General features: G+C 39.6%; 1 protein-coding gene across 4 annotated transcripts in view; it reads right to left on the reverse strand.

Annotated features, from left to right (window-relative positions):
- The window catches only part of LOC134570713 (uncharacterized), a 124,567-nt gene that overhangs the window by 21,974 nt on the left and 88,760 nt on the right, over positions 1 to 13,833 (reverse strand). For all 4 annotated transcript variants that reach the window (XM_063428669.1, XM_063428678.1, XM_063428660.1 and 1 more), the window contains 2 exons: positions 7,023 to 7,131; positions 1,599 to 1,662 (listed from right to left, as the gene is read on the reverse strand). In XM_063428669.1, coding sequence (XP_063284739.1) covers positions 1,599 to 1,662; positions 7,023 to 7,131 — 173 coding nt within the window. The remainder of the gene's footprint in view (positions 1 to 1,598; positions 1,663 to 7,022; positions 7,132 to 13,833) is intronic.

Consider the following 13,833-nt stretch of genomic DNA (forward strand, 5'->3'; position numbering starts at 1 on the left):
GTAAGTTGGATGTTCCCAAAGTGCTGTATCAAAGCACATTAACAGAAAGTTATGTGGTAGGGAAAAGTGTGGAAGAAAAAGGTGCAAAAGCAGCAGGGATGACGACAGCCTGGAGAAGATTGTCAGGAAAGGGCCATTAAAATGTGTTGGGGACTTTCACAAGGAGTGGACTGAGGCTGGAGTCAGTGCATCAAGAGCCACCACACACAGACTGATCCTGGACATTGGCTTCAGATGTCGTATTCCTCTTGTCAAGCTGCTCCTGAACAACAAATAACGTCAGAAGCGTCTTACCTGGGCTAAAGAAAAACAGACTTCGTTTGTTGCTCAGTGTTCCAAAGTCCTCTTTTCTGATGAGAGCAACTTTTGCATCTCATTTGGAAACAAAGGACGCAGAGTCTGGAGGAAGAATGGAGAGGCACACACTGCAAGATGCTTGAAGTCCAGTGTGAAGTTTCCACAGTCTGAATTGATTTGGGGAGCCATGTTATCTGCTGGTGTTGGTCCACTGTGCTTCATTAAGTCCAGGGTCAACGCATCCATTTACCAGGAGATTTTGGAGCACTTTATGCTTCCTTCTGCAGACGAGCTTTATGGGGATGCTTCATTTTCCAGCAGGACTTGGCACCTGCCCACACTGCCAAAAGCACCAAAGCCTGGTTCAATGACCGTGGGATTACTGTGCTTGATTGGCAAGCAAACTCGCCTGACCTGAACCCCATAGAGAATCTATGGGACATTGCCAAGAGAAAGATGAGAGACATGAGACCGAACAATGCTGAAGGCTGCTATTGAAGCATCCTGGTCTTCCATAACACCTCAGCAGTGCCACAGGCTGATAGCTTCCATGCCACGCCGCATTGAGGCAGTAATTTCTGCAAAAGGGGCCCAAGCTAAGTACTGAGTCCATATGCATGCTTATACTTTTCAGAGGTCCGATATTATTCTATGTACACACCTTGTTTTATTGATTGCATGTAATATTCTAATTTACTGAGATTGTGTATTTGGGGTTTTCATGAGCTGTAAGCTATAATCATCGCACTTATGACAAATCACGGCTTGAACTATCTTGCTTTGCATGTAATGCATCTATCTCATATATTGGTTTCCCCTTTTACATTGCATTACGGAAATGAACTTTTGCACGATATTCAAATTTTTGGAGTATCACTTGTATAGGAGACAAGTAAACATAATCTAAAAAATTATGGGAAATGATAGTTCCATTTCAGCTGACAGAGAAACCTATTACACTAAACATATATTTGTTGGCAGGAATATATTCTTTGTCACAAACAGTTTTTTGTTTTTAAAGGAATGCTCCAAGCATAATAACCACTAAAGTGTGAAGGCGGACTGCATTTGAGAAGTCACTACTTACAATCGGTAGGAGGGGTGGGGGTTAACTTGATGTTATTGCTTGTATAAAAAGCTTCATTGTAAGACTGACACACATTAAATGTCTTCCTTTACTAGATGACCTCATGACATGCCTGAAAGGTACAATTCTAGAATGCTAGTTTTCTTTTTCATTGTATTGATTTTTTACTCGGTCTGGGATATAAAACACAGTAGAATTGAATTTGTAGACTTACCTCCCAAATCGTCATACAATTCGTCATGGACAGCCTTTACATCTGGGGTTACATAATCTGTATGCTGACATTAAACACATGAAAAGTGATTTATTTCATTAATGATGATCACTCTGCTACTATTTTAAAAATGTCAGATCAAATCATTTCTTTACATAAATAATGTAGGAGTATTTAAAGGATGTTTTATGGTTACTATCCATTTTTTTTATAAACTGAAAACTGTTCTGTTGGTCAAAGCACTAATTTTTCTGCATTCAACAGGAAGATGAATGTCACGGCAAGGGTACATAATTTATTATTGCACTATGGAATATGGCTATTTAATATAACTTGTGCAGTGCATCAATAATTGGACCCCTGGCTAGAGGACAAATGGCAGAGAGAAATTGCTCTTTTGATCAAAAGGGGCTTCTGCAAGGTGTGAAACGTATTGCCCTTTTTGAGCTATCAAAGCAAGGTGAGACATTTTACACTTAAGCCGCCGGTACGTCTAGTTTCAATGTAAACTAACGGACTTTGACCATATAGCTTGAAACTATCAATGGATAGTTCAAGCCTTTGATATGTTAATGGTATTAGTTTCATGAAGACCAGTAGGTTCCAGTATCATATCCAAGAAAAACCATTAATACTGTGCTTACCCACAGCTTAATAATTAAGCCTCAATTTTATTGTATTTGGGATGGGACAAGCCCAATCTCTTAATTAAGCCTAAACATAAGTTGCACAACTTAAACCGTGTGGCAGGAATTGTGATGTCCGTCCTATTGGATCGTGGGTGGGGCGTGCGACATGTCTATGGAATGGGAAAATAATAACAAATTTGTAGATGTAATTATTATTTCTGTGGCAGGTACATAAAGGAAGATAGAGCCAAATATTTCCATTTGGATTGACAGTGGTCTGGAACAAAGGAGGTGGTCAGTTATTATTTCTTAGGTACGCCTTAACTCCACCCCTGGGCAAGACTTGATAATCCACAGGGTATATATCCAATTATTTGGAGGGCTTTTAGTGTACTTGCTTGGGGATCACAATCTAATTCTAAGTGAGTGACCATCTTTCCTTGCCAGAGACCCCCTGGACAGAAGTTGTACTTTGAAAACCTAAGTGAGTAATTAGGACTTCAGTATTTTCTTTCATTTTTTTTTTATTTAATATTTTTGCAGTGCATAAGCAAACAAAACCGCTTGTGCTGCCACAACGACAGATGCAAGCAGAGAGAGGTACACAGTTTAAACACTTGTGGCATATAATATCGGCACAATTTTTGTTATTTAAGTTTCGCTAGGTAGACATAGTATACACAATCGATACATTAGCTTTGCTGTGTGACAACTAGGTAGTTTACTCATTGTGTGGTTTGCTAGCTGGGGCAATACTCTTCCATTCGTAGGAGGGTAGTCATGGACTTGTGGGTATATGCTTGGTCTGGGATGTCCCCTAAGGCACTGGTGTGTCCGCCGACTAGTCTTAGGTGTATGGGACTGCTATCTAAAAATTGTTACGCCTCTATGATTTCAGGTGTTGCTGAGCCTACAATGTGTGGCTGTATGTTGTGGTTAGAGGCGGGGGGGGGGGTTAGTAATGGCCCTTTAGCCTATCCGTCTGGGTGTGTGTTTGCTTTCTAGAGCTGGGTGAGTGTGAGGTGGTCTGCAATAAAAACAATAAGAACATATTAAATGAACTATGTAAGATTTTGCTGTGGTTGACAGGTAACAGTCCTGTTTCTACTCGCGTCCAGGGCAAGTAGGGGTAATCGTTGCTGCGCAGGCACCGGCTGCCGCCCGTTGGGGGACAAATGGGGTGACTCTACTGTGTGTTACCGCTGGGGCCTTCCCCCGTCCGGGGGGCCTAGACAGTCCCGTGTGAGGCCGAGTGCCTCCAGTAAGGACTCCGCTTCAGGCAGCTCTCGTATCGGGTAGGTGGATCCTCCGTGCGTGACCAGGAGAGTTTGGGGTGTCCGCCAGGTGTACCGTATGCTGTGGTCTCTGAGGAGGGTGGTTAATTGCTGGAGTGTTCTTCTCCACTCCATTGTGCTCCCGGAGATGTCCGCATAAAACGTAAGTCCCATATTCTCTAAGGAGTATTGGGTAGTCCCCTGGAGGGCCGCCGTCACTGCCGCTTTGTCTTTCAGGTTTTGGAAGCGTATTATTAAGTCCCTTGGGGCCTCCGCTGGGGACTTCCTCGGCTTAGGTATGCGGAATATACCGTCCAGAGTGACGGCCTTGGCTTGCTTGGGTGTGAGCAGCTCTGCCAGCAGGCGTCTCACTATGTGTGGGAGTTCAGCCTCCAGCGTTTTCTCAGGTATGCCTCGTATTTTAAGGTTATTGCGTTGTCTCTGATCCTCCAGGGCAGCAAACCTTTTCTCGGTGTTTGCTTGTTGTTGTTGGAGGCCTCTCACCATGTTCTCCAGTGTTGTAATCTTCTGTGCCTGTTCGTTTGAGGAGGTCTCCAGTGTGCTTAGTTTTCCTACCAGGCCTGTGATATCCGTGCGGAGGGAGGCCACATCTGCCTGGAGAGTCCTCTGGAGGCCTGTGAGTAGGTCTTTCAGTGCCCCCATCGTGACCGGTTGGGAGTCTGGGCTTCGTGAAGGTCGTGGGGTGGGCGCTTGTTTTGGTAGGTCAGCGGGTTCCCCATATAGTGGGTCCTCGTCCGAGGATTCTGTGCATTCATCCAGGTAGTCGGCCATCTTTGGCCTTGCCGCCTCGTGCACTTGGCGGAGCATATCGACGATATTCATCCCCATCCGGGGCTTGTCGGGTTTCTGTTTTTTTGTTTTTCTGCCCATGTTTGCTGAAGTTGATATTGGGGTTGTTTTTGTTGTAAATTGTATGTTTTTAGCGTAGTTATTATTGCGAAATTCCAGAGCTCATAAAATGTGCGTCTGTTCGCTTCTGGCAGTAGGTTCCGCCCCGACTTCTGTATTTTATCCTTTTTGTTTTTATCTGTTGTTGGTGTAAATAATTTGTTTATCATATATTTTTATATGCACTGTGACTATCTTTTGCTCATAATAAACATTAATTTATTAAGTTCTGCCTTTGTCTGGTTAACGAATCACGTTACCTGAAGAGACTAATTAGTATTTTTGCAATTCCTTAAATATTGTGCTTGGTAATATTTGGTGGGTTTTATTATTGATTTACCTGGGGGACCAAGGCCCCCCATTTATAAATTGTCTTGGTGGTGGCAGTGTTAAAATAGTAATAGTTATACAGGGAGTGCAGAATTATTAGGCAAGTTGTATTTTTGAGGATTAATTTTATTATTGAACAACAACCATGTTCTCAATGAACCCAAAAAACTCATTGATATCAAAGCTGAATATTTTTGGAAGTAGTTTTTAGTTTGTTTTTAGTTATAGCTATTTTAGGGGGATATCTGTGTGTGCAGGTGACTATTAATGTGCATAATTATTAGGCAACTTAACAAAAAACAAATATATACCCATTTCAATTATTTATTTTTACCAGTGAAACCAATATAACATCTCAACATTCACAAATATACATTTCTGACATTCAAAAACAAAACAAAAACAAATCAGTGACCAATATAGCCACCTTTCTTTGCAAGGACACTCAAAAGCCTGCCATCCATGGATTCTGTCAGTGTTTTGATCTGTTCACCATCAACATTGCGTGCAGCAGCAACCACAGCCTCCCAGACACTGTTCAGAGAGGTGTACTGTTTTCCCTCCTTGTAAATCTCACATTTGATGATGGACCACAGGTTCTCAATGGGGTTCAGATCAGGTGAACAAGGAGGCCATGTCATTAGATTTTCTTCTTTTATACCCTTTCTTGCCAGCCACGCTGTGGAGTACTTGGACGCGTGTGATGGAGCATTGTCCTGCATGAAAATCATGTTTTTCTTGAAGGATGCAGACTTCTTCCTGTACCACTGCTTGAAGAAGGTGTCTTCCAGAAACTGGGAGTTGAGCTTGACTCCATCCTCAACCCGAAAAGGCCCCACAAGCTCATCTTTGATGATACCAGCCCAAACCAGTACTCCACCTCCACCTTGCTGGCGTCTGAGTCGGACTGGAGCTCTCTGCCCTTTACCAATCCCTCCATCTGGCCCATCAAGACTCACTCTCATTTCATCAGTCCATAAAACCTTAGAAAAATCAGTCTTGAGATATTTCTTGGCCCAGTCTTGACGTTTCAGCTTGTGTGTCTTGTTCAGTGGTGGTCGTCTTTCAGCCTTTCTTACCTTGGCCATGTCTCTGAGTATTGCACACCTTGTGCTTTCGGGCACTCCAGTGATGTTGCAGCTCTGAAATATGGCCAAACTGGTGGCAAGTGGCATCTTGGCAGCTGCACGCTTGACTTTTCTCAGTTCATGGGCAGTTATTTTGCGCCTTGGTTTCTCCACACGCTTCTTGCGACCCTGTTGACTATTTTGAATGAAACGCTTGATTGTTCGATGATCACGCTTCAGAAGCTTTGCAATTTTAAGAGTGCTGCATCCCTCTGCAAGATATCTCACTATTTTTGACTTTTCTGAGCCTGTCAAGTCCTTCTTTTGACCCATTTTGCCAAAGGAAAGGAAGTTGCCTAATAATTATGCACACCTGATATAGGGTGTTGATGTCATTAGACCACACCCCTTATCATTACAGAGATGCACATCACCTAATATGCTTAATTGGTAGTAGGCTTTCGAGCCTATACAGCTTGGAGTAAGACAACATGCATAAAGAGGATGATGTGGTCAAAATACTAATTTGCCTAATAATTCTGCACACAGTGTATTATAGAAACATAGAATGTGACAGCAGATAAGAACGATTCGGCCAATCTAGTCTGCCCAATACTTTAATTAGTCTCTGGCCTTATCTTATAGTTAGGATAGCCTTATGCCTATCCCACGCATGCTTAAACTCCTTTACTGTGTTAACCTCTACCACTTCAGCTGGAAGGCTATTCCATGCATCCACTACCCTCTCAGTAAAGTAATACTTCCAGATATTATTTTTAAACATTTGCCCCTCTAATTTAAGACTATGTCCTCTTGTTGTGGTAGTTTTTCTTCTTTTAAATATAGTCTCCTCCTTTACCGTGTTGATTCCCTTTATGTATTTAAATGTTTCTATCATATACCCCCTGTCTCGTCTTTCCTCCAAGCTATACATGTTAAGATCCTTTAACCTTTCCTGGTAAGTTTTATCCTGCAATCCATTATTATGTTTAAGTGTGGGTGGTGTTAAAAGGGGTATTTTGTCATTATTTCCGGTCTAGTGCAGACAAATAGTGAACTTTAACCCTTTCACCACCACAACTACGTCACGCACACTCTTGAAGTAGGGTGCGTTTGTGACAATTAATGTCATGATTTTCATAGCTCGAACAATTATTGAAACTAAGGGTATGCCAAACTGTGAATGATTTGCTTTTACTTTGTAGCTCACCGTACCTCACTGGTCATGGCCTCTTGCTTTTTCCATTTTCTACTAAGTGAAATAGCAGATAACAGGTTTCCTTGATCCAGACTGGATTGTTCGGTTGATTTGATATCTGTGTGGCTAGAAGAAAAAGAAAAATAATATTATTATTCACATATTCCTAGGATATTCTTCACTTGTAAAAGGAAATGTGAACCCAAGCTGTAACGGCTTCAGGGACACTATAAAGTAGTACTGCAGTGGCGATTGTATCTGATGAGAAGACCTTAAGAGATAATAAACTTTATTGCGGGCATCATAAAAAAATATATGATCCCAGTAAAATATATAGAGGAAAGGAAACTTACTACACCATAACAACTATACACCCAAACTGTGGGGGAGGGAGCTAAAGTAAGACAGGGTCTGTAGGAAAATATAGATTGTCTATACAGGGGACTGTAAGGATGCCTCTAGAGGGTAGCCTTGCTAAATAAATATCGAGTAAGCCTCTGTAGAAATAAAGACTATATATGGAGGCTAGATATATATATATGCTAGGGCTAAAAAATACGGCACCAGACAGTAACGAATATAGGACTCTGTGGTAGCTGAATGTCAGGAATAACAGAGTATGAGGAAAAAGAGAGAATTGTGTCTCTACATTCTGCAACAAAGTGTACTTGATCCCATAGTATAGATCTCTGAAAATGTTGCAAAGCTTCAGCTGAAGCAAGGACTGCAGCAAAGTAACCGTAATACAGTGGCTTAATCTTAATGCGAGCTGCCAAATTATGCTAGAGAGTGCACACTGATCTGTGTGAGATTGTGCACAGAGGAAAAAAGATTTCTATATTTGTTAAAGTCGTGACTTAAATATGAATATTAATTTAATAATTAATATATAATAATTAAGCAACAAATAACAACATTAATATTTTTTAGAGTTCGGTATTATGGTCGAATATAGAATAGGAAATACACAAAACATTGTAGTATTAAATGTATATTTAATATAATTATAATAACAATTAAACAGATGCTAGCAGAATGTCAATTTACTACAATAATTACACAATACAAACTACAACATATTACTTACAAAAGGCTATAACAGTTGCTAGCTGTTATAATAGATTACTTACACGGCTCCAGCCTGTTTGGCTGGAGCTATACAGTCAGCTACATGTTCAAATGCAAGCAAAGGAAAAAGAGAAAGAGTTCCTCCTACTATTTGGTTTTATCCAGTAAGTAGGCTGGCCTGTGATGTCACTTCCAGAAGCACATGAGTTAGCACACTGACCCCTAGTGGTGCCTCTAAAGCATTAAGCTCATTATGCTTTACTGACATCTAGTGGTGCGTCTAAAGCATTAAACTCATTATGCTTTTTTTATGACAAAAAGTCATTAATTAATAAATACCATTACAAACCACCCTTTGACTTATGTCATAAAACAAACATTATAAACCCGTACATCTTGAATCTACCCTATTTTAACAGTACCTGCCCTACAACAAGACCCACCTTTTGAAGAACGATACCCATTTACCCATTAATTATTACACATTCACATTTTATTTCTTATATAAATGTTCACCATTGAGCACATGCATTACCAGTTGGGAAACCTTGGCCTAAAGTAGGCACATACCCACCCTTATAATAATGAACAACTCAAACCATGTTTTATTAGATTAACCAATGATATTGTGTTCATGTGAGGATGTGTTTTGGAGCTTAATATAGTATTAGACACCACAAACTCATAACACCTATGAATCATGGCACCGACCGACTCGATTTCTGTAGCCTCTGGCTGGTCTGTGTGCCTGGAATTTTCACAAACATTAGTCCTGGAAACTGGATACTCTATTCTTCGACAGTCTCATAGAACATACGCATGGAGACAGGGATGAATGAAATAGTTTGAGCAAACAAGGACGTAGGATTTTTGTATTTACAGTTCATGTGTGCAGGGACTTCTGTGTGTTTGTGGTCAATTGTCACAGTATCCTGCTCTGGCTGTATTATTTTACCTACTCCCATCACTCGCAGCTTCAGTATTTCTTCTCATAACAGTTCATGTGATCAAGGACTTTTGTGTGCTTGTGGTCACATTGTTTTGTTTTTTCTTTCTTTATACCATTAACCACCTTGACGTAACAGTTTCCTGCTCCTGATGCATTTTGTTCCGACTCTCACCATTCTTAGCTGCAATATTTTTTCTCCTTACAGCAACAGTTGAGCATAGTGTCCAGTGCTTCTTCTTAAAATATCCTTGCTTGAAAGTTCTTGAATGAAAACACAGGCAATGACGAACACAAACATAAATGGCAAATAACTGTGCCAATCATCACAAGTACCATTTGATTGTGGTGTCTTAACCATATTTTTCCCTATGGCGTTTGGATAAATACCTACACACCTCTCTTCACATCCAGCACACTCCTGATTCAGAGATAAAAACACAATATCACTGCTGTATCTACCAATTTAACCCAAACACTCGTTATTACTGCTGCATTTACCAATTTAATCTAAACACTCGTTATCACTGCTGTATTTAACCAATTTAATCTAAACATTAACCAAAACAATTACATTCCTATTTACCACCCTTCTATTTAAACATGTATAGATAACCCAAAATGCCTACTTTCTCTTATCTCTCTTATCACTCTTCCGTTTTTTGTGGGTTTTTTTTTTGTTTGTTTGTTTTTCAACTGCAACCACTCATGCACTTTAAACAGACACAAATCAAGCACCTACTGGACAATGGGGTTAGAGACCTCCCACCCCAGTTCGGTGTACACAAATACCCCCTGGTCCCTATGGGTCAATACCCCCTTTCCCAGGCAAGCATACATACATACATACATACATACAACAATCAATATATGTATTTCCTAGTCACTAAAAGTCCAATACTCAGTACCCCCTAGCCTAAATTCCCCACCCGCTACTGTAACTAAGTTTACAGCCCACGTTATGGCAGTTCACCCGCTAGGCAGATATGCTCAGTACCCCCTATCCTAAGTTCCCCACCCGCTACTGTAACTAAGTTTACAGCCCACGTTATGGCAGTTCACCCGCTAGGCAGATACACAATAAACCCACGTATTGCTTATTTTATATTTCCTGGTCTCTCAGGGATATACAATAGCTAATCCCCTTCCCAGGGTAATATAAAACTGACACAAAAGGCTACTTTTAAGCAATACAGAATTTCAAATGGACTTATGAGTAATACATAAAGTTTTCAAGTGCAATACAATCACTAGAAATAAGAGAATAGTATGCACAAAAGCATAGACTTAGACATGTTAAATAGACAATAAAATAAAACATTCAATAGCTCATCAAAGGTCAACATTTAAACACTGGTCTCCATCTGATATTCTATCTGTGTTCCAATGTCCACCTCTGGTTTCTGCTACATCTGAAAAAGTTAGAAAACAGATCAGGATTACTTTCCTAGTCACTTATAGCGTATACTACAAATATTTTACTTAGAATATATATATATATATATATATATATATATATATATATATATATACACACACACACAGACATGTAAACACACTCCTTCAGCTTTTCATTTGATAAATATTTTTTTTTCAACAAGATAACTTTCTTAATTTTTACAAGGCTCTTAAAAAAAACAATAAGCTAATAGCTGCTTTCTGCATCTTCTCTGCAATTCAGGAAACACATTTCTAGCCAACCTAAACATGTTTAATAACTCTCCACCCTTTGGTTAAATTATAGAGGAGTGAACCACAACACCTCTTCCGCCTCTGAAAGGATATAGGTCAATATGTCTCAAAGTTCAACACTTCTGACAGCTATGAGTGACTCCCTATTAATTTCTAGCCTTTCCACGGACATGCTTGCACCTCGCGGCTAAGGGCCTGCACAACTAACCATCCTGTGATGGCAGTGGCTTTCCGCATGGGGGTGACCGCCCCCGCAAAATTATAGAGGAGCAAACATACAGCAGCCTCTTTTCCGGCTCGATTAAAGGTTCTGGGCCAATATGTCTGCAATTTAACCAGTACACTCACGTATCACTTATTGTATATTTCCTGGTCTCTCAGGAATTTCTATTAAATAGCGTATCCCCTTCCCAGGGCAATATACAACAAAAACTAGTCACCAAGGGTCTCTATGGTCATGATAGGCCGCCCTACCACTAGTGTAATACGCCCTTTTTTTAAATATATTTCCTGGTCTCTCAGAGATTTAGCCTATCCCTTTCCCAGAGCAATATATATAAACAATTACAAATAAGTTACAAAACGCTACTTATAAGTAATACAGGGTTTCAAATAATATAATAATACAGGATAGAACTGCACAACAACTATTGGGTATGCTCCCCCTTATCCGGACACGTTTAAATACCCCCTAGCTCAGGTTCCCCACCCGCTACTGTAACTAAAATCACAGCCCACGTTATGGAGGTTCACCCGCTAGGCAGATACACCCTAATTCAAAGCATGGAAATATTAAAATCAGTTATAGATGGCTTCTAAAATAATATAAATCTTAATCTGAGCCCATACACTTACTTTGTTAAAAATGCTAACTTGTTAAAATATTCAGACTAAATAGGACAAAGGAATTATTTTACCATTTTTTCAGTTCATTTGTTACCAGTTCCTGAAATTCCATCATGTGTCCAGTAATTCCATAGTCCTGGATAATAAAGCTGAAAAACACTCCACAAAGGCAATTACATTTACAAAACAATGCAGTTTATTTTTTCTCATACAGGCAAGACTACCCACCCCCAACAAGGACATTCTCCCCCAGCTGTAGCTGTTAAAAAGGTGGTCTCTCCTTCATGAGTCAAAATCATATATATATTTATACTAATATTCTGTGTATACGCACACATAAATCTATTATTCACTGAATCTGCTTTACTAAACGTATCTTTTTCTTAACTACTAAATTTAATAAATTTTGTCCAAATCTCTTTTCAACTAGACAAATCCATGAATGCCAAACAAATGTAAATTAGTACACAAACAAACATGGTCAAATTTAGCAATACAACCTGGTGAACTAGTTTAGTGAAAAGTCTTTTCCTATGCAAATGGTAGCAAACAATGAAACTAGGCCTCAACTCATTTACACCATGTGGTCAATGGTGGATTCAAATCCACATGGTCAGACAAAAAGTAAAGTATATTTTTTCTATATAAAAATGACCAAAGATTGGTAACAAGCAACACAATAATTCATCACTATGTTCTACAGCAAGAGATACATTAAAAACAAATATCTAATCCCTATTTGCTATCTGTATTCATTCCATTAAAACCAGATCATCAATTTATTCACTTCTATACAGACAGACAATTGACTATATTTATTAAACAAAATGCATAACTTTTGTATTTTCCCTAATATTCCAGCATAATCCCATATCTTCGTCGCCAAGTGTTAAAGTCGTGACTTAAATATGAATATTAATTTAATAATTAATATATAATAATTAAGCAACAAATAACAACATTAATATTTTTTAGAGTTCGGTATTATGGTCGAATATAGAATAGGAAATACACAAAACATTGTAGTATTAAATGTATATTTAATATAATTATAATAACAATTAAACAGATGCTAGCAGAATGTCAATTTACTACAATAATTACACAATACAAACTACAACATATTACTTACAAAAGGCTATAACAGTTGCTAGCTGTTATAATAGATTACTTACACGGCTCCAGCCTGTTTGGCTGGAGCTATACAGTCAGCTACATGTTCAAATGCAAGCAAAGGAAAAAGAGAAAGAGTTCCTCCTACTATTTGGTTTTATCCAGTAAGTAGGCTGGCCTGTGATGTCACTTCCAGAAGCACATGAGTTAGCACACTGACCCCTAGTGGTGCCTCTAAAGCATTAAGCTCATTATGCTTTACTGACATCTAGTGGTGCGTCTAAAGCATTAAACTCATTATGCTTTTTTATGACAAAAAGTCATTAATTAATAAATACCATTACAATATTGCACTCACTCAACGCATAAAGGCTGCCTCCTAAATCACACTGTAATGTTACTATAGATGCTGCAGAGTCACACAATATCGGCTAGATCAAACTCCTTTCTCCTGTATAATAAAGAGCTAGTAGGATGAGCTGTGAAGAGAAAAATGATTTCTACGCTGCAATAATAAAATTGCCACAAGTTGAAAACTAGCTCTAATACCAAAAGCTTCCCACCCCCTGGTGATCACATCAAACTGTGTAGTAAAACAAGAAAAGCATAGGACCTAACGCGCGTTTCGGCGCTCCTAAAGCGCCTTTGTCAAAGGTAAGGCATGTACCTGAACCTGCAGTGTTTAAATAGCGAGTCAGATGACTCGAACAGCCAATCTGGGCAGTGGGCGTGTGATGCCTTTTGGCGCCAAGCTGCGGATTGCTGGATACATTGTCACTCTGTGTTGTTGCCGCCCACATGGGAGTAAAAGGGGCGGAGTCATGCCGGCACTGAAAAATTACTCGCCGGCTCACCCTGGCTGATAGTAATCCGTTCGGGGAAGTTATCAGTTAGCGAGCTGATGATAAATAAACGGCTCACTAAACTATTTGTCACATGAGACAAATAAAAAGAAAAAAGTAAGTTGAATACCCAAACTGGGAAGCAACTTATGGTGTGTCCTGGGGCGACCAGATTAGGGGATAACCCTTACAAAATTGTATACATAGGAAGCAGACCTTGTAGGTCAGAGAGAGAGTAGGGCGCCCCCTAGTGATTATCCATACATATGTACAAAAAATGTTGAGCAATTTGAGTTGAGCAATTCGTTACAGTTCCTCTAT

The sequence above is a fragment of the Pelobates fuscus genome, chromosome 1 (assembly GCF_036172605.1).
Source record: "Pelobates fuscus isolate aPelFus1 chromosome 1, aPelFus1.pri, whole genome shotgun sequence".
NCBI lineage: Eukaryota > Metazoa > Chordata > Amphibia > Anura > Pelobatidae > Pelobates > Pelobates fuscus.